The sequence below is a fragment of the Phoenix dactylifera genome, chromosome 13, assembly GCF_009389715.1.
Source record: "Phoenix dactylifera cultivar Barhee BC4 chromosome 13, palm_55x_up_171113_PBpolish2nd_filt_p, whole genome shotgun sequence".
NCBI classification, from domain to species: Eukaryota; Viridiplantae; Streptophyta; class Magnoliopsida; order Arecales; family Arecaceae; genus Phoenix; species Phoenix dactylifera.
In genome coordinates, this window is record NC_052404.1 from 1,953,816 (window position 1) to 1,975,144 (window position 21,329).

At 39.1% G+C, this 21,329-nt stretch overlaps 2 protein-coding genes across 2 annotated transcripts; one reads left to right on the plus strand and one right to left on the minus strand.

Moving 5' to 3' along the window:
* Positions 1-1,433: 1,433 nt before the first annotated feature.
* LOC103707289 (psbP domain-containing protein 7, chloroplastic) lies at positions 1,434-4,026 on the plus strand. The gene is made up of 3 exons (XM_008791718.3): positions 1,434-1,796; positions 3,105-3,330; positions 3,437-4,026. The coding sequence occupies exons 1-3, from the start codon at positions 1,502-1,504 to the stop codon at positions 3,750-3,752; spliced, it is 837 nt and encodes a 278-aa protein (XP_008789940.1). The 5' UTR covers positions 1,434-1,501; the 3' UTR covers positions 3,753-4,026.
* Positions 4,027-10,427: 6,401 nt separating this feature from the next.
* On the minus strand, positions 10,428-12,991 carry LOC103707290 (probable esterase PIR7A). The gene is made up of 4 exons (XM_008791719.3): positions 12,558-12,991; positions 11,618-11,755; positions 11,168-11,537; positions 10,428-10,596 (listed from the first exon to the last, which is right to left on the minus strand). Exons 1-3 carry the CDS (start codon positions 12,948-12,950, stop codon positions 11,256-11,258), a joined length of 813 nt encoding a protein of 270 aa, XP_008789941.1. The 5' UTR covers positions 12,951-12,991; the 3' UTR covers positions 10,428-10,596; positions 11,168-11,255.
* Between the last annotated feature and the right edge of the window lie 8,338 nt (positions 12,992-21,329).

Sequence of the window (21,329 nt, forward strand, 5' to 3'; positions counted from 1 at the left end):
TTAACTTCTCCATCTATAATTTTTTCTCTAATAAAATAATAGTAGCAGCGTGATAACAAATGAATTGATCCTCAAAATGCTTTGTTATTGTATATAACATCAAATTTTATGCTAGCACTTTCATTATCGCAATAAAAAAAAAAATAGTATCTTTAACATATTAGTTAACAACTACTAAGAAGAGGAAGGGAGGCTCCGTTAACTCATGTTGGTTTATTGGCGGTGGAGAAAGAAAAAGAAGTATATTTATTGCATCAAGAAGAAATAATGGTAAAGGCTTCCTTTATTAATGGTCAATTTATCGGTAGACGTAATTTACCATGTTAGCCATAGACCGACCAATGAAAATTGGTCACATTAGTCAATTTAAATTGCTACTGCCATCCATTGCACATTGTTGCAGAAGATCAAGAAGGTCTTTGATGCCACTGGTTTCTCACCACACTCCTTCAGAGACTTCAGGTCACCGGCGTGAGCTTAGGTATTGATGTGGTGGCGGGGAGATTTGGGTCATGGTGTTGCTAGGTCATGCGAGGTTAGGAATGAATAGGACCTCCGCTGGGGTCGGAAGGTTACAAATAGTTTTCAGGATTTTTTTTAATTTTTTTTTAATCATAGTTAACCATAGCTAACCTTTGAGGCAGTAGTGGTTTAAATTGGTTGATCTATCCAATTTTCATTAGGCTAGTCTATGGCTAATAATTTCTCCCAATAGGTAGTCTAAGTCTACCTATTGTATAATCAGTGTACCCACAAGTGTAGCATATATGGTTTTTTTTTTTCCTGGGGGGGAGAACCTTCCCCGCGTAGCAACCCCACACTGGACCCCTCTCCCACCGGAACATGTCTGATACGGGTAGAAAGCACCCCCTATCACCTCAGAGGTAGAGGCATACTTATGTTTCTCATACCATTTCCATCTTGCGGGCGGCTCCACCTACGTGGCAACCTCCTCACGGATGAGTACGTTATTCCGGCGCTACCTTGGTACCAGCCGACCAGTAGCGCTTCCAGACCCTGTGTCCAGGTGTGGGGCATGCGGTCTCCGAATTTATTCGATACCCGCGCATTTTTAATCTAGAACCACTTGGTTGGAAGCAAACATTCCGTTCCAACTGAGCTACCACCTTGGTGGCAAACAACATTGAAGACATCTTCTGTTATATTATAACAGGTCAGGGGCTTTCTTTTTCAGAACAACTATTACTTGATTATTATTTTATTACAATGTTCATCGTAAATAAGCAGACGTTTTCCCTGTGAATCGGATCTAATGATGTAATAATATAGTATTGTAAGCACCAGTAACAATGTTGGACCGGCCAAAAGTTAGCCTAAACAAATAGTGACGGTTGTTTTCGTTACAATGGCGTTACGGAGCGTGCGGAGAATTCCCAGCTATAGAATTCACGCGGGATAACTTAACGAGACTCCGTCGTCCACTCAATTCCGGCCATTTCTCGGCTGAGGCTCCAGAAGGACAGAAGAGAGGAAGAAAAAGATGGCTCTCCGGGCCGGAGTCTTTTCCTCCTCCTCTATTCCCACTCATCAAATTCGCTGCTCCGCCGGGGGGAAATCATCCCCGGCGGAGGACTTTGCTCCTTTGGCCGCGGTGTTCCGGAGGCGGCTTCTGGCCGGGGTGGGGACGGCGTCGCTGGTGGCGGTGGGGGCCAACTTCGGAGGGGTCACCAGCTTCCTCCTCGGCCTCTTCCCGGACTTCGGCCGGGGTCTCAAGCTCGACGTCCTCTACCCTGTCCAGGGCTTTACTCGCTGCCTCGCTCCCAACTATGGCTTCGGTGACTCCCAGTTTCCCTTCTCACCTCCTCTTTTTTTGTTGGGGCCGAGAATATGAAATAAAAAAAAAATAAGAATAGTTATTATCTGTTCAAATAGTAATTTTATAAGTTATTCTTATCTTGTGAACTTAGTGATGATATCCCTTTGCTTCGCAACTAGATGCATTAGACATGTATCTTTGAAGGTCTGTAAGTTGGGGTAGGCCTCCTCACAGACTTTAGTAATCAAAATAATATTCTGGACTTGGATAGTTTGGTTGAGGTGTTGGTCTCCTTCCTCAATTTTTTTTTAAAAAAGTAAGGTTAATCTTATTATTTTTTTATGTATATAATTTTTGGAATAATGTTATGTTAAGGGGTGTTTGGTTGCATTAAAAAAAAAGAAAAAAATGAAAGTTTTATTCCATGAATAAATTATGGTAATTCTGCTTTCCAATAGTTATGCCCAGCACAAGCAAGTTTTGTTAAATCCTCAGGTACATCATTGATCCCTTTTCTATTGATTTCTTAATAATTTTGCCCAAAATATCATTTCTTATAATATTTCTATTTTTTTTTCCCGAATGAAATTAATGCTCTGTCAACCTGTTAGAATGACATGGTGATGAGCTACCTTGTTATTGGTCTATAAAATGAGATTCACACTCTAGAATCATCTTACTTAACTTCATTACTTAACAACAACTGCAGTCTTAGAACTCAAGTTCTTGATTGAAGATTGATCCAGATAAGGGATTGGGTGTGAGGATCTATATGGGCGTGTGTTTAGTCCTACATTGGTTATTCACCGAATAGATCTTTGATATTTATATAAGATCAAAGAACCTAAGTAATACCTTCTGACTAGTCTTTTTGGGTAAGGTGCTATGTTGTTACAAATAGTATCAGAACAGATCCGACCCATAACTTATATAGACTAGGAGATATTGTAGCACGAATTCATTGAGCCCGACCATGGGCCGATCATAGTGCTTGTGATTAGATTTGAATGGATTTGAATATTTAGCTTAACGAGGACATTATGGTTTAAAACAGGGGGAGTATGTGAGGACCATGTAGGCGTGTGTTTAATTCCACATCAGTTATTTATTGGGTAGATTTTTGGATAATTATACATGACAAGAAACTCAAATAATACTTTTCGGCTAGTCTTTTTAGGTAAAATTCTGAATTGTTACGTTGGGTCACCAGATTACTGTGTAATCAACTATACCAGATATTAAATCTGGCCTCTATATGTACAATATGGTATGCCAACTTCGGATTCTTGAGCTTTTTTTTGTTCTCAAAACTGTCAAATTTGTGCAGAATTTATATATCCAGCAGGCTGGGTTGGGGACCGGACACTGCTCAATAGAGTTGTGGACAAAGCTGAGGCTCAGAGAACCTTAGATCCCCCACCATTAAGCAATGGGAGGCCACCCCCACAGTCTCCTCGCAGTCTCAGCGAGCCTGTGGTAGCCTTCGGGCCTCCAGGATCCAATGGCGAGCTTAACGTCAGCGTCATCGTCTCTCCTGTTCCTCGTGATTTCTCGTATGTTAATTTTGCTCAAGCCAAGCTCACCATTAAAGGATTAATTAAAAGACTATAGCCAAACCATTTGGTTATATATACAGATTTGGTGCTTGTGCCTTCACAGGATTGAAGCTTTTGGTGGCCCAAGGGAGGTTGGAGAGACGGTGCTAAGGAGGATTTCTGGAACCAGAAGAGGGACCGATGTAACGGCGTCTCTGATAGATGCAACTAAGAGGGAAGATCCATTGAAGAAGGTGAATTACTACAAGCTGGAGTTTAGAGTGGAGGGCCCTTCCCTTCGCCGGCATAATGTTGCTGTATGTACTGCATGCAGTGGCAAGCTCTTCACTTTAAATGCTCAGGCACCGGAGTCGACTTGGCCGAAGGTCAGGGAAAAGTTTTACAAGATTGCAGATTCTTTCAATCTCACTGAAGCATAAACAGTGAAGCATTGCAGGTGATCCTTTAACCAGTAATATGTTCCAATATGTGTCATGACAGGATTTTGTTCTTTGATAAAATAGGTTAGGATTTAGCTTCTTGTTAGCTTTCTCTCTACCATTATCAAGTGGTTAGGATATCATGACCATGGTCCTCCCACAATTATTATCAGTAGTCTGTTTCAGTATTTAAAGGCACATTTGTATTACACTTGCAAGGGATATATACATCCACTAGCACAATGGAATATATGCTGGTTTTAGCATTTGAGAAGCCTCCTGTCGCATTGTGAATTTTTAATCAGAGTTTGTTGTGAAAAATATGCTCCCGTTTGCTTGATATATAAGAATTTCAATTCCTCTAGACATTAATTGTTTCTAAAGAGTAGAAGGCTGAGAGAGAGTCTAGAATTGTCTCAGTCATCTAAGGAAGAGTGCATTAATTAGCTAAAATCTTTTCTTGGGATATTTGTTCCCTGGACTAAGAACATAGCATGATACCATGCATTTGGTTAGCTGATATATTTAATGATCACTTAATGAAGTATAAGTTTGGTTGGTTCATATCAAGATCACTGGAACATAAAGTAGTGCATCCATAAAAATCTAGATCTGGATAATTATTGTGAGGATGGATCTCCCTCCCTCTCTTTTTTTTCCCTAAAAGGCATGAAATCTATGTTGGGATTGGGAGGTAACAACAAACAAGATAATTAAAGCACAACGGAATCAACAACTCTCCCACCTTGTGTAAACCTGTTAGAAAACAAACAACTAGAGCCAATCCACCTAATATATATATATCAAGGCATTCACAAATACTTAGCTGATCAGAAAAATAAAACACAAAAGGAACACCAAATTTTTACGTGGAAAACCTCCCCAATGTGGAGAGTAAAAACCACGGGACCGTAGTCCACCCAAAAACTTCCACTATCAACAAATAATGGGTATACAATCTGTTCTCTCTAGCCAAAACTAGAGGCATATATCACCACATAATCTCAAGAACAATATTCTTGGCAAACATCAATTATAAGAGAGAAAGATTGAGAAGATCTCACATAAACAGCAGCCACGTTTCTGAAAAATCTGACTGTGATAGAAGACTGCAAATGGCGATTACACCGTACAGATTGAAGAACCACGTGTTGCGAACCTGCTGTCCAAATTTCAGCTCGATCGGATCACGGATCACCTCCCGATCGTCGTTTGATCAAGACTGCGCGCTGAATATCAATTCTGCATCTTCTCCCCTGCCTCCTATTTTTAATTCGTGGAAGACGGCTCACATACCCTGCATTCTCAACATAAAAGGTTGCCCTAATGGGCCTCACGTTTTGGGCCAAAAATAGTCCAACCAAATAGGCTAAAACTAATTAATTTAGCCCACATTTGTTGGGCTAAGTCTCCTCCAACATAGGAGGGATAACCCAACAAATCTCCCCCTCCCGACTATGTAGAGGGATTCACCATCCCGGAGATCAATCGACATACCTCAAGCTTTTCTCTTGGCAAAGACTTCGTCAACATATCAGAACCATTGTCATCTGTATGAATTTTTTCAAGTTCCAACAGCTTAGAACTCAGAACATCTCGAATCCAATGGTATCTCACATCTATATGCTTCGATCTTGAATGAAAGGTAGAGTTTTTACCAAGATGGATAGCACTCTGATTATCACAATATAACACATAGTGCTCTTGCTTGAAACCAAGCTCCTCAATATATTTTCTCAACCATAGCAACTCTTTACATGATTCTGTTGCTGCAATGAACTCTGCTTCAGTGGTAGAAAGTAACACACTTCTGTAACTTTGATTGCCATGCCACGGCTCCTCCTGCAAAAGTAATTAGATAACCTGAAGTAGATCTGCGAGTATCAACATCTCCAGCCATATCTGCATCTGTGTAACCAACTAGCATAGGTTTCTCACATCCAAAGCTAAGTTTCAAACTGGACGTACCTCGAAGATATCTCATAATCCACTTCACTGCATTCCAATGCTCTCTTCCTGGATTTGAAAGAAAACGACTAACTGTGCCAACTGCATGAGCCATGTCTGGTCTTGTACACACCATTGCATACATCAAACTTCCTACCGCTGAAGAATATGGAACTTTCTGCATGTCTTTCTTTTCTTCATCTGTAGAAGGACACTGTTTAGTGCTCAATTTAAAGTGAGTAGCAAGAGGAGTACTAACCACTTTAGCTTTGTCCATATTAAACTTCTGAAGCACTTTCTCAATGTACTTTTCTTGTGACATGTACAACTTCTTAGCATCTCTGTCTCGATTAATCCTTATGCCAAGGATCTGTTTTGCTGACCCTAAGTCTTTCATAGCAAAAGACTTATTTAATTGCTTCTTTAACCTATCAATCCGAGAAGCATTCTTGCCAACAATCAACATGTCATCAACATAAAGTAACAAAATAATAAAATCATCATCATCAAATTTCTGCACAAAAACACAATGGTCAGAAATTGTCTTCTTGTAACCATGCTCCCCCATAACTGACTCAAATTTCTTGTACCATTGTCTCGGTGCCTGCTTCAAGCCATAAAGACTTTTTTTTAATCTGCATACATAATCCTCTTTTTTCTTTTCCTCGAAACCTTCCGGCTGCTCCATATAAATTTCTTCCTCTAAGTCACCGTGAAGGAAAGCAGTCTTGACATCCATCTGCTCAATCTCTAGATCAAGACTAGCTGCTAAACCGAGAACAACTCGAATAGATGACATCTTCACAACTGGAGCAAATATTTCATTAAAATCAACACCTTTTCTTTGGCTGAATCCCTTGACAACCAATCTAGCTTTATACCGTGGACATGATGAGTGTTCTTCTTGCTTCACTCTGTACACCCACCTATTCTTCAAAGCTCTTTTGCCTTTAGGCAACTTTACTAACTCAAAGGTGTGATTTTCATATAGTGACTTCATTTCATCCTTCATGACCTCAATCCATTCTTTCTTGTGTTCATCTTCCATCGCTTCTTCATAATTTTCGGGTTCTCCCCCGTCAGTAAGTAGCACATATTCATTAGTTGAATACCGTGTGGAAGGTTGTCTATTTCTATTAGACCTCCTAATTAGTTGAGCTGGAACATCTGGTTCTTGCAACTGATTATCAGCATCATTATTTGCTTCAGCCTGTATGGGAGCATTTTCATTCACATCAACTGCATCTGGCTGGTCATTCTGCAACTCATCAGCATTTTCTGGCACTGGTGTTGGTGCTATAGGAACTGGATCCAAGTCTATCATGTCATCACTATACTGTGGCTCTGTCTTATCTGCTTTCTCAATGTCCTGTATGGTTTGATCTTCCATGAACACGACATCACGGCTTCTAATAAGCTTTTTGCTGACTGGATCATAAAACTTGTACCCAAAATTATCCTGACCATACCCTAAAAATATGCACTGTCTAGTTTTGGCATCAAGTTTGGACCTTTCATCTTTGGAAATATGCACAAATGCCTTGCATCCAAAGACATGAAGATGATCATAAGAAACATCTTTACCTGTCCAGACTCTGTTTGGCACATCAAACTGCAAGGGAACACAAGGTGTGAGATTCAATACATGTACAACTGTACTCAAAGCCTCACCCCAAAAAGATCTTGGCAACCCTGCTTGTGAAAGCAAACATCTGACTCTCTCCACCAATGTCCTATTCATTCTTTCTGCCAAACCATTCAATTGAGGTGTCTTCGGAGGTGTTTTCTGATGCCGAATACCCTGTTCTCGACAATAATCATCAAATGGACCTGAGTATTCTCCTCCATTATCTGTTCGGATACATTTCAGCTTTCTCCCTGTTTCTCTCTCAACTGAGGCCTCAAACTGTTTGAAAACATCCAATACATGATCCTTTGTCTTTAAGGTGTAAACCCATATCTTTCTTGATTGATCATCAATGAATGTCACAAAATAACGAGCACCACCAAGTGTCATTGTCTTCATTGGACCACAAACTTCTGAATGCACCAGATCAAGTGCATTTGGTTTTCTGGAAGGAGGGGATGCTTTGAAGGAAACTTTGTTCTGCTTACCTGCTAAACAGTGAGCACAATTTCTTAGATGAGTACTCTTCACTCCATGTAGTAGTCCTTTCTTAGCCAACATCGATAAGCCTTTCTCACTCATGTGACACAGTCTCTTGTGCCATAACTCAACTGTATCTTCATTCTCCACTGCATTGATAGTGGTTCTGGAGAGCCCTGTCTGTAACAAGTATAAAGTTGAGTGCTTTTTACCTGTAGCCACAACCAAAGCTCCTTTAGTGAGCTTCCATCTACCATCAGAGAAAGTATTGCAGAATCCTTCATCATCAAGTCTACCCACAGAAAGTAGGTTGTAACGGATGTCGGGAATATGTTTCACATTTTTAAGAACCAACTTTGTGCCATTGTTGGTTTCTAAACAAACATCGCCTACACCGACAACTTTGGCTATGCCACTATCTCCCATTTTTACAACTCCAAAATCACCAGCTATATAGGTTGAAAAGAGATCCCTCCGTGATGTAGCATGAATAGAAGCACCACTGTCAACTACCCAGCTCATCTCATGACATGCAAGATTAACAACATCAACATCACAAGCAATAAGAAAGTTTTCAATAATGGAAACCTGATCTTTATCATTATCATCTTTCTTCTTATCTGTATCTTTGTTTTGCTTGTTTTCCCTCTTCAGCTTCCGACAATACTTCTTGATATGCCCCTTTCCACCACAATGATAACACTCAACATTAGCGAATTTATTGGACTTACTTCTGGTCTTGCCTCTGTACTTCGAATCTCTGCTTTTACTCCTCCCCCTCGTCTCAGTAACTAAGACATCTGACTGTGAAGAGGAACCCTGTGATTTTCGTCTCATCTCTTCATTCAGAATACTACTCTTAGCTAAATCCATTGAGATAACACCATTCGGGGCTGAGTTAAATAAAGTTGTTCTCACTGTCTCCCACGAGTTCGGCAGAGTGCCTAGAAGCCATAATCCCTGTACCTCATCATCAAAATTGATACCCATTGTGGCCAATTGATTAATGATCCCTTGGAATGTATTCAAATGATCTGTCATAGGAGTTCCATCCTGATACCTCAAGGACATCATCTGCTTTATGAGGAACAATTTATTATTTCCAGTTTTCCGGGCATACAATTGTTCAAGCTTGGTCCATAAACTGCGTGCATGTGTCTCTCCACTAATATGATTCAAAACATTGTCATCTACCCATTGCCTGATATATCCACACACTTGTCGATGGAGCAATTTCCACTCCTCTTCAATTTTATCATCAGGTTTCATAGTAGAAAATACCGGTTGATGATAACCTTTCACATAGAGAAGATCTTCCATCTTTCCTTTCCATGTATGATAATTAGTACCATTCAGATTAATCATTCTAGCAGTATTTGTTTCCATTGTTCACACAAGATAAAACAATTCAACAACCTCGCTCTGATACCACTTGTTGGGATTGGGAGGTAACAACAAACAAGATAATTAAAGCACAACGGAATCAACAACTCTCCCACCTTGTGTAAACCTGTTAGAAAACAAACAACTAGAGCCAATCCACCTAATATATATATATCAAGGCATTCACAAATACTTAGCTGATCAGAAAAATAAAACACAAAAGGAACACCAAATTTTTACGTGGAAAACCTCCCCAATGTGGAGAGTAAAAACCACGGGACCGTAGTCCACCCAAAAACTTCCACTATCAACAAATAATGGGTATACAATCTGTTCTCTCTAGCCAAAACTAGAGGCATATATCACCACATAATCTCAAGAACAATATTCTTGGCAAACATCAATTATAAGAGAGAAAGATTGAGAAGATCTCACATAAACAGCAGCCACGTTTCTGAAAAATCTGACTGTGATAGAAGACTGCAAATGGCGATCACACCGTACAGATTGAAGAACCACGTGTTGCGAACCTGCTGTCCAAATTTCAGCTCGATCGGACCACGGATCACCTCCCGATCGTCGTTTGATCAAGACTGCGCGCTGAATATCAATTCTGCATCTTCTCCCCTGCCTCCCTCTATTTTTAATTCGTGGAAGACGGCTCACATACCCTGCATTCTCAACATAAAAGGTTGCCCTAATGGGCCTCACGTTTTGGGCCAAAAATAGTCCAACCAAATAGGCTAAAACTAATTAATTTAGCCCACATTTGTTGGGCTAAGTCTCCTCCAACATAGGAGGGATAACCCAACAATCTACTACATGATCAACAAATCTGTGTAGTTTCTACCACTTTTAGGATATCAACATTGAGCTATACATAAGATTGGAGAGATTTAACAGGGAGAATTTTTTTCTTCTAGGGCTTTGTTTGGTTTGGTGAAAAAGCGAGGAAAAAGAAAGCTGGATAAGAATCTACTTAAGCTTATAGCTTCAAGCTTTGGATGATGCATCTCCAAATATTCGAACTCTTTCTCTCTCCAATGCATGCTTATATAATCTAATCAGTACATGCTATAAGATATTAACTTTTACTCAATCCAATAGTAAATTCGAGGGAAAATAACATTGCGCATGTAGACCGCCTTGTTTGCAATTTTCACATTTCAAACTTATCTTTCTCCCTTTTTTTCCGTTGATTTATTTTTTTCCTTTTAATTTTTTTTAACAGTCAAACGGAGACTAAAGCTTTTTGTTTCCACAAAGTTCTGGGGCAGATAATTACACCATATGAATACTAATAGTACATAAAGTTCAGATAATTGCAAGATGACACAAGATTAGTCTGCCGTCAGTTTGGTCATCTTTTGACTTTCTGTGCGCCGCCATCTTGGATCTGCTGTTCACCTGTTTTCCAAGGCAATCCCAATCAACGATGTATCACAATTAACGCTATACTTTTTTTTAAAAAAAGGACAATTAACATACTAAAGTAACCAATTTTGCGCTGTTTTAAGAAGAAACAGGTCTTAAAGCTTAAGACGCACAAGTTTACAAAGAAGAGATATCAAACCAACTCATCGACCATGGTGCCAAACCAGAGTAGAAGCAAACCACAAAGTATTCATTTGTTACTATCCTGGATTTTTTTTTGAGAACTTATTGATTAATAAAAAGTTCTTCCTCATTTTTTATACAACCTGATTCACTCGTTTAGGAGTTTTTTTAGTGATGTGGTACATGAGCGAACAGTGAATTAAAGAGGAGGAGAGTTGCCACGGGCACTTCGCGAGCTAGTATTTTTTGATTTTATTGCGTGTATTCGTACATGCACTATATAAAGAACCCGCAGCAGAAGAAAAAAAAGGGAAAAGAAGAAGAAGAAGAAGAAAAAAAGGCTGGTCGTTAGCCTCTTTTTCTTATGCACGGGTTTATTTTTCTTATGCACGGGTTTAAGTGACTGTTTGTCAAAATGTACCTTTGTTTTTTTTTGTGGATGTCGCTCTCCTTTATTGCAAGTAGCTCAACATGGAACCACACTTTACTCCTAACCACAGGAGAGTGTCTCAGTGGCGCTCCTCAGCAATGTCTAGGAGGACACTGTACAGCTCTTTGGTCTTTGAAAGCATGACCATATGATCGGCACCTCCGATCTCCTTCACCTCCGTCCCTGGGCTTCGTTTGATCATCCAACGTTGGAAATCCTGTGTCATGGACTTATCATCCTTGCAGACGATGTACACTCGACTCAAAGACCCAAAATTTTCTTCTGTGATCTTGACTTCTGTTGTTAGATCATCGAGGAACAGACTACCTGGTCTTACTAACATAGTTGCTAGCATGAAATCCTGCAAACCATATGATTATAGGGAGATCGAAGGTTAAAAAATGGAAGAAATACATGGTTGGAAATTTTTTAGATCCTTACCTCTGGTGCAGTGAGCTGATACATCCTGGACTGCATATATTTGGGACCAAAATGAAGAAGACTTGAACTATTCTTGGGGTCTGTGCTGATCATAACTTTGGAATCCATGTACGCCTCAAGTGGATGCGTCCTGTAGAACTAGAAATAATAGAGAAGTAATTACAGATTCTGGTTCCTTTGTGCTTCACAGTGTTTTTAAATTTAGTTATCAACTCTAGGATAATTAGAGAGTTCACTGCATTGCTCAAAGACCCAAAAGTTTTGGATAGTTCAGTTCGAATTTTCTTTAGATCTTACATTCATTGGTGATCAAACGACTCAAGCAAGACATTATCCTCTCTCTCTCTCTCTCTGCACTTGGGAATCAAAATCTGAAATTATTCCAAATAAAGAAGGGTACCAACCGCTTGGGTCAAGATTCTGCTGGTATGAATTTATGTTGGTATTACCAGGATTCCTTCTATTATCTCAAACATAAATTTTTCTTTTCTTCCATTATATATTTGAAATGAATATGAACATTACTTTGAATTGCCAGACATGCACCACTACAAGATATAAATATGCTTGTAATTAATATTTATCAGGAACAAAGGCAGCATCATTTTTTTTTTTAAAAAAAAAGAAAACAACATTTTTTTTCCCTTCCTTTTGCTTTCCCTTTCTTTGTTCCTAGTACGATACCTACTTGATCAGTTACCAATCCCTTAAGATTAACAAAGACTAAATATGTAAGATTTATAGATCATTAGCATATTATAACAAGTAGATTTGGATTAAATCAGCCACTTTCTTTTCTTCTCTACATTTAGAGGATTTTTATCAAGGATGCTTCCATGATAGAGTAATAAATGGTTGGTTAATTTCTTATTAACATCTTTCTTTTTACGAAGCGAATCCGTTCCAATATTTCTATCTTACAACAAAGGACTATTAGTACCTCTTTTACAATGTCGGACACAGGAGTGGTGGTGCTTGGCATCACTCCGGTGGCGAAGACGGCGACGGAGATCTTCTCCGGGAATTTTTCCATGGCAAGAGCAATGCTTAGTCCACCGAAGCTATGGCTGACGAGGATCACCCTATCATCCGGTGGGATCGAGGCCATTGTCTCCATCAATGGCTCGCAGTAGTCGGTAAACGACCGGAGCTCGTCAAGTTGCTTGGGGTGCACCCCGCTGGCACCAAGATCGAGCGCGGTTACTCTGTGGCCAGCCGAAGTCAGCAAAGTGGCAAGCTTGTACCAGCACCATGCCCCATGCCCGATCCCATGAACAAGGATGAAGTGCTTCTTAATCTCTTCCTCCATCTCCTCCTCCCCTCTTGCACCCATCTGTACTGGTCTTTAGGTCATGTGTCCTCTCTCTCTCTCTCTCTCTCTCTCTCTCTCTCTCTCTCTGTGTGTGTGTTAAAAGAAAGGAAGAGGGGGTGAGAAGAATCTCATCCGCGTAGCAACCTTCACTAGACCTCCTCTTTGTTAGAGAATGTTCGATACGGATAGGCAAATTTTACTCATACCTTCCCACCCGTGGGAAGCTGCACGTGTGAGTACGTCACACCAGCACTACTTAAGCAACCGGCAGACTAGATAGCAACTCCACCAGACAAACCAGACGGAGGGTATTCGGTCCCCGCATTTAATCGATGCTTGTGCGTTTCGAACCTGGGCTACTCCAGTGAAATCAAAGCTCTGTTCCCACCGTGCTCTCTCTCTCTCTGTGAGTATGTACGTGTTTGTGTGAGCACGCGTGGTCCCGTCGTTCCACGTATATATAATTAGAAAAGGTTTGGTTGGCTAGAAATCTTGTGTCTTCACCGTCTATATGCAGGTCATCTCAATCACCTGCTACTTAGAATGTCATGTCTCTAAAATGAAACGACAAAAAACATGTGATGTTATCATATCAATATTTCATCTCTAGCATATACTTGCGGCAAGAGTGATGAGATGATTCTTTTTTCTTATGTAGGCCATCCAGGGCATCCATTTGGAGGCTAATACATATGTAAAAAAATATAAAATAGATAAATAAATCTATCTCAACTTATTAGTTTAAATTTTTGGAACAAATGGTGATTTAATTTTAACATGGTATTAGAACAGAGGTCCTGAGTTCGAACTCTGTCTCCACGCTGTTTAACTTCATTATTAGAAATTTCACATGTTGGGCTAACTCATTAAAGAAAAGTTTTTATACTTTGATATCCAACATGTTTCATGCACAATAACGAATTGAGTCGAGGGTTGGTCGTTGTTTGGTGGCCGTCCTTTTCAATGAGGAAATGCTATATGGATGCCCTTCAACCACCGCACCAATTCCTCATGCAAGTGGCACGGCACAACTTTTGTAATTCACAAGCACAAGCTGAACCATGGGATGCAACGATATGTCCCATGAGCACCAGGATAGCACAGAGGGATTGATGGCTTAATTGGGCAGCATCTCATTAATTGTACTTAAAATTGATGTCATGAATCGATACATCCGAGCCATATAGTTTCTTGGAAGGAGACGGAATATTTGGTAAAGATTTAGAAGCTTTCTACTAAAGATAAGCTCATCTATCTAGATTCTAAAGACCACTAAGCAATCTCATTCTCCATAAGCATCTATTGCACCAAGAACACAACTGCAAACTAAAGTTGCTGCTGCAGTTGCTTCTACTTTTGTAGTGTCACGTCTAGGCAACAAATTGCTGTTCCTCTCTTCTATGTTCAAAGTTCTATTGCTTTGGAAAAAGAGGGAAGCATTACTTTTTGAGGTTCCAAAGGCTTAATTCTTCTGCAAGCACGATGCGTGCATGTTGTTAAAAAATAACTATAAGTAAAATTTGAAGTTCCCGCTAAAGATGTTATTTGAATGCCGGTAGCACCCTATGGACAGAGGATGGAGAACTGCTTCGGAAACTTTGTGATATTTTATTTTTCGATTTTATTAGGTACGTCCGTATACATATTGTATGAATCATCCGGTCTAGAAAAAAAAAAAAAAAAGTCAATAATTATTGGATGAAGTTTTGTCATGTTTCATCTCTCTGCATGTGCACGTGCGCCCACACGCGAAAAAGGATTATTAGGTTTCAAAAGTAATCTTTATAAATAATTGTCATAAGAAAAAGATTCAATTTCTTCTGGGCTCCATTCATTTATAACCATTTATTTATAATGAGCACTTCTCCCTTCTTTTCAGATCCTCCATTCTTGCTCTTTAAAACACCAAACGAAACAACCAAAGAGCACATCTATCAACAAAGAGAGCTACAGTAAAAGGACTGTGCCCTTGGGGAGCAGGGAGCTGATGCAAGGCAGTAACCGGGTGGCCCCCAGCAGCAGCGTTTTGATGCTGCCATCCTTTGATTTCGGGGAAATAGCAGCCGGGCCCGGCCGAGCCATCTCTCTATCTACAGCTGCCACGGCAGTGCTTTCCGCCGGGTTACCACCCATTTTTCCGGCTCTGCTTTTAAGGACTCATCAGCTGCAATTCCGAAACTGAGAATGGAGAGCCGCAGGGATTTTCTAGCTGCAATTTAATGCCAAAAATTTTGGCCTTGCAGCATGTCAAGGGAGAATTGAAGTATTATGCCATAAAATCATATTAAAAGAATATTAAAGATTATTTCTTAGAGGAATACAGATCACCATCGTATTAATGCTCAATTTACTAGACTCTTTATGAAAGTTGGTGATTGGATGAGTAATACTTGAGCCCACCTCAGACTGACACCACCTACCCTCTGTCCTATCAATGGGTGAACAAGGCATGAATGATTGGTGATGGAGAAGGGCATTTGTACGTTATAATAATCTAATATGTTGTTAAATGATGCATCCAACTTAAAGTGGGAAACGAAGAACCAATTTGGAGTAGGGCTCCTAACGATGTATGCCCGCCCTTTGACTAAAATAAAATAAAAAGAAAATTCGTAATTGCGATCGTCTGCCTGTATCCCTTTCTTCTACAATTCTACCTTGTGAAGCCATCATTTCCTTTCTATCCGTCCATGAAGCCTTCCTACTTCTCCCAGAATCTCTTTCTCCTTCTCCAAATTTTCTTCCTTATGAGAGTTTATGTCCCAGTGTATATCATATAGCCATTGACTGTATAATAGTTAGCACCATATTCTATAAACTGTATATCTATTTATTTAGAGGTATATATTGGATTGCTGCTGATTATGTATTAAAAAAGCTTAAACTATGTATCGAAAACTGGTCAAGCGTGTATTATTTGGACTTGTAATGTATACTGGTGAAGATGATATTTTGAGAACTATGTATTAATTTACCTAGATATATATCGATTTGCTTGAAAGTGCGTATTAGGTTGCTATTGAGTATATATCAAAGAAGCTTAAAGTATGTATAAAAAACTTGTCGAGTCTATAATACCTGAACATGTACCGTATACCAGCGGGCACAATATTCTAGAAGTTGTGTATCAATTTGCCTGGAGGTATATATGAGTCATTGGATAATTAATTTGTTAAAAATGTATCATCTGGCCATATACTGTGTATTGATGAATATAGTTCGTAGCCATAGAAAAAAAGGAACTCTATATTTTAAAAGAGAAGACATAGACTCGGTAAAGAGGAGAGAGGCCTTACAGCCGAACGGAGAGAAAAGAACAACTCAACGAGGAAGAAGAGAGGGATATGAGTGGCCTCATGGATGATGATTTATGTATTTCTTTCTTTTTTTCTATTTATAAGTCAAGATGAAGTCTCATCCCACTTTGACCCTTAGGTTTCCATTTTAAGATGGATGCAATAGGATATGTGGTAAAAAAAAAAATACGGCTCCATATGATCTCTTCTAATGCGCATGATAAAGGATTTTTGTTCACTTAAATCTCTTGGCTTCCATCTAAGAACCGTAAGATGAAAAATTTTGCTGCTAGAGTTAGGCTGATAGCATCACTTTTATTTTGTTGAATAATACCCATGAAATTTCTCAAGTTAGCTTCATGGTAGCGTGATAATTTATGATTCAATAAACCCACCGTATTCCATTAATTTTCATAAATAGCACTAATTCTTTGGTCCCACTAGCCGGAGGATTTTTTTTAAGCGAATGGATTACTCCCATCACCACAAAGTTTAGTTTGTAGGAGGTACTCTGATGGATGCGACAATAGATTTTGGAAATCCAACAATTTTTTTTTCTTTTGGGTAAAAATGGCATTTCATATAGTTCTAACATGGGTACAGCTTGCAAAATCAAAAAAAAGTAAAGAGTACAAGAAAGAGGATATATCTGCTACAATCGTCTAGATGAAGTCTTCGGAGTGCTAGGTAATAAAAGAGGCAATCCAGTCTGCTGCTTTGTTCGCCTTCCAAAACACGTGAGCTGCCTGAAAGGTGCCCAACTCCCAGGCCAATCTATGGATCTTGCGGATTAACGGGTGACCATCTTCGTACCTGTTCACTCTCCGAATCCAATCAATCACCGTAGAGGAGTCCCCCTCCAGGCACACACTATCGATACTAAGTACCCGCCTCGCATAAGAGATACTCTCTCAGGCTGCCCGAAACTCTGCCCCAACAACAGTCAGTTCGGGGGTGCGCCGACCTCCAGTTGCAATCAGTCTGCCGAAATGGTCTCTAATTACAAAGCCCACACCTCCAAATACACCATCTCCGGACATACCACCATCGAAATTCACTTTGAGATGCCCAATAGGTGGGGGCACCCAAGAAAAGAGGGCAAATCAAGGTGTTGTGATAGCGGACAGGGTACCCCAGATGTTCGTGACCATTCCAAAAGAATACATGCGGTAACCGAGGAGACCTCCGCAGCATGAATCAAGGCTATATCCACTACTGTCCTCGGAGACGATCTCCTGCACTCAAACAAGTAGGCATTCCTGGCCAACCATATGTGATAGGCCAGATATGCTTTCATGATCACTGTCTCAACAGTGCTAGGGCTCCGCATGGAATCCCTCAATAGGTGTATCAAATTCAGTACTGTCTCCTGCGACGATGGAAGGGGAACAGGTGACCCCCTCCAAATCTGCTTAGCCCCGGGGCACCAAATAAGGACGTGGCAGGCGGTCTCCTCGATATCCGTGCACACATCACAGCATGGAGTGGTCCGTACACCTCGTCGGACTAACAAACTTCTGGTCGGTAGGCAGCCCCAAGCTAATTTTCAGATGAATAACGCCACGTGAGGGTGAATCTGCAACCTCCAAATCTATCCTCCATCGATCTACCGAGCTGGCCCCCTGCTAACCAGTGCATGAAGATCACCCGCACACACCCTCGATCGTCCTGTGGGCACCCAGACCAATCTTTTTAACTCCTCCCGAGCTAGAATGGGTAGTGCCAAAATTCTCTCTGCCAACTGCTCTCTAAAGGCCTCCTGAACAAATCCCTCCTTCCACCGTCCCTCTTCGGGTACAAGCAGGTCACTGACCCTATGTCCAGCTAATCTATCCATATCTATCATGGTCGGCAATCGACTGATCGGCAGCCCGGTCACCCAGTTGTTCTCCAATACATCGATGGATCACCTATCACCAATGGCCCACCCGATTGCCGGGAGCACCAGTAAAGCTCTCGCGCATATCTCCCTCCAAATAGGTGAATGGTGGTGTCCGACACGAACTCTGATCGACAAGGTGCCATACTTGGCCCTCAGTAATGAAGACCACATGTTGTCTGGTTCTAATAAGAATCTAGCTAATGTCATGCCGCGAGGGCATCCCGCCTCGTCACTAGTGATGACACCCCTAACCCTTCATACCTGGTCAATTGGCATACTACATCCCAAGCTAACAAGTGGACGTCACCTCTGCCACTGTGCCTTCTCCAGATGAAGTTTCGGAAAAGCTGCTTGATAGACCGCATCGACACCGCTGAAAGGATGGCATTAGAGTGAAAGTCTAACAAGTAATGAAATAGAGGGATAAAAATCAACGGTGTACAATAATTTGTTCATCCTAACATCTAAATGTTGGATTTTGATCGACCCATACGTGAAGGGCATCCTACCCTTCCATCTAAAATAAGATCGGGATGAGGTGAGAACTCTAAAACCCATCTAAGAAGAAGAAAGAGAGAGAGAAAAAATAAAAATAAAAAAAAATGAAAGAAAAATAAAAGGAAAAAAAGGAAAGAAATAAATGGATGGTGAAGAAAAAGAAAAGAATGCAAGGAAAGAAGGAAGAGAGGCAAAAACGAAAAAAAGAGCAAGATAAGAAAAAAAAAGATAAGGAGGATAGAAGGAAAAAAATGAAGGGAGAAAAGAAAGAAAAAATAATAAAAAAAAGAGACACCGAGGATATCTATAAGATGTCGCCGGACAATAAAATGTCTCATTTCAAGAAGAAACCGAGTCACTTCTATCTTTATGATTTAAAACTTTGATCTGAATTACTTAAGATTGGACTTTCTTATGGGTCCTGTTTCTGCCTGATGGAATCTATATATAGCTCGGGCCAATTTTTTCTTAACTACTTGGAAACAAATTTTAGGTCCAGCTGAAAATTGTGTGCATCTTCAAAGGAACTACTCCAAGAGTTGTCATCTCGTGCTCGGCCAATGATTTGAGTTAGCATTCGAATCCACATTATATATAATTATTTATACATAGATAATTTTGGGAAAAAGAGGATGCATATATCTTGCGAACTAAACCTTCCTTTATTTTTTTTTATCTCTTCTTAACTCCTGCAACACTGTATTTTGGATACCTCACTGTCCTAGCTTCCCTTCTCTAAACTAATCGATTGTACTCTTCAGAATATAAAACTACTTGACTTCAGGCTAATCTCAATTAATCGGCCAAAGATATATTAGCTCTTTACAAGCCATTCGCAACACCTTGCTCTCCTAACTTCCCTTTCCCAACCGATTGGATTCTTCAAAACCAAAACTCAGATCAATTTTGGACTAATGTTAATTAACGATTTAAATTTATCACCTAAACCTTATTAGCACTTTACGAAATATTCTTAGGTAGTTAGACTCTTTAGTAGTAAATTTCTCAACTATGTTAAAGCTCTTGCCCAAGTAAGGGACAATCCAATCTCATTTCGTTCCATTTTTTGTAAAATAGTTAAGGATATTTCATTAATAATGCCAAAAGGGGTGGAGGGGATAAGTATTTGTTGTTCAGGTCGATAAGGAGGTGTGGAAATAGCTAGAATTGAATGCGGTAAGTAATAATAAATATAGAGATGCTGGCATCATGAATATCTCATGCAATGCGAGCACCATAGTGCATGTGATATAGTAGAATAGATGTTCAACAAATTTGCAAATATATTTTTCATCATAAACATATAACTATGTTATATATGCATCTCATCACCTAGGTTTTACAAAAAGAGTTGGAGGCAAAAGTTTAATTCATGAATAACAATATAAAATGCTGGTTATATTTATGATCTCAATTGTAAAGTATTAAAAAATATTGGATACTTTGAATTCAAGTTTACCATCTTATGTTTTTGGAGGCAGCAAAGGGGAAAGAGGAATGAAAAATTATATGCTTGGGTACATTATTAGAAAAAACCAATGCTCTTCTTTCTTCTTCTTCCATTAAGTATTATAACTTCGTCCTTCATTCTCTTCTTCTTATATAACTCAACTTAGATTATATTTAAATTTAAACTTTAACAACACAAGCACTATTAGGAAATAGTTATTCTTTTGAAAGACATGGATATTAGAAGACTCAGGAGGTGATTTTCATTGCTATATGTATTCTGTTTATGGTTATTCTGGAGTCGACTTGACTTCTTCATGACTCATGATTTTTTAGAGTCGATTATTCTTCTCGATTCGAAAAAGTGCTTGTTTCTGTTGCACTCTGTCTTTTACCTATGATCATTGTGGAGTTGACTCATCTATCTTTGAGTGGGCTCGAGTTTTGGAAACGAGGACATTAGGGGGGCGTTTGGTATGGTGTGATCGTTCCAGGATCAAGAGTGATGTGGGTGGAGGTGATGAGATTACTGCGTTTGGTTGCACTACGGTGATCCTATATGGCGGTGATCCTAAATCACCTCTACTCTTCAAATCACTGCCCAACTCGGTGATGGAATACCCGTCCTTGAGGTTGGAAATCCAAGATCACCCCATGGCAGATATCCTGGATTGAAAATTAAAGACAAAAATACCCCTCAATTTAGCTGAAAAATTGATATATCAATATATCATCAATATATTATGTCAATATTATATATATATAATATTATGTTGATATTATATATTATATTAATGATATATATATTGTAATATAATATATTACTAATCATATTATTATTCTATTATTATTGTAGGATAATTTTAAATTATAGGAGAAATATATTATTGTATTTTATATTTATATAATAAAAATATTTAATATATTACTCCTATTTACCTTATTTTCTTAATCAAAATAATTATTAGTATTAAAAAATCTATTATAAGTATAAATAAAAATATTAATTCTATAATAAAAATAACATATTTTTATAAGATTAATAATTTATAAGAGTAATAAATATATTTTTATATAATATATTAATAATTCATATATTGATAAATATATTAATATATTATTATAATATATTTTATATGATTAATAAATATATGATAAGGGCTACTAAAAGTAGAATATGTGACAAAATTATGGAGCTATTATAGGAATTAGCATATTGACTTACATTTTTTATCTATGAGAATTAAAAATATATAAAAAATACATCTAAAATAT

Excerpts from the sequence above, each read along its gene's own strand:
- LOC103707290 (XM_008791719.3), bottom strand. The coding sequence starts at position 12,950 with ATGGGTGCAAGAGGGGAGGAGGAGATGGAGGAAGAGATTAAGAAGCAC. Across the intron at positions 11,756-12,557 it reads TGTCCGACATTGTAAAAGAG|TTCTACAGGACGCATCCACT; the intron begins GTACTAATAGTC and ends TATTATTTCTAG. Across the intron at positions 11,538-11,617 it reads ATCAGCTCACTGCACCAGAG|GATTTCATGCTAGCAACTAT; the intron begins GTAAGGATCTAA and ends TATGGTTTGCAG.
- LOC103707289 (XM_008791718.3), top strand. The coding sequence starts at position 1,502 with ATGGCTCTCCGGGCCGGAGTCTTTTCCTCCTCCTCTATTCCCACTCAT. Across the intron at positions 1,797-3,104 it reads CGCTCCCAACTATGGCTTCG|AATTTATATATCCAGCAGGC; the intron begins GTGACTCCCAGT and ends AAATTTGTGCAG. Across the intron at positions 3,331-3,436 it reads CCTGTTCCTCGTGATTTCTC|GATTGAAGCTTTTGGTGGCC; the intron begins GTATGTTAATTT and ends GTGCCTTCACAG.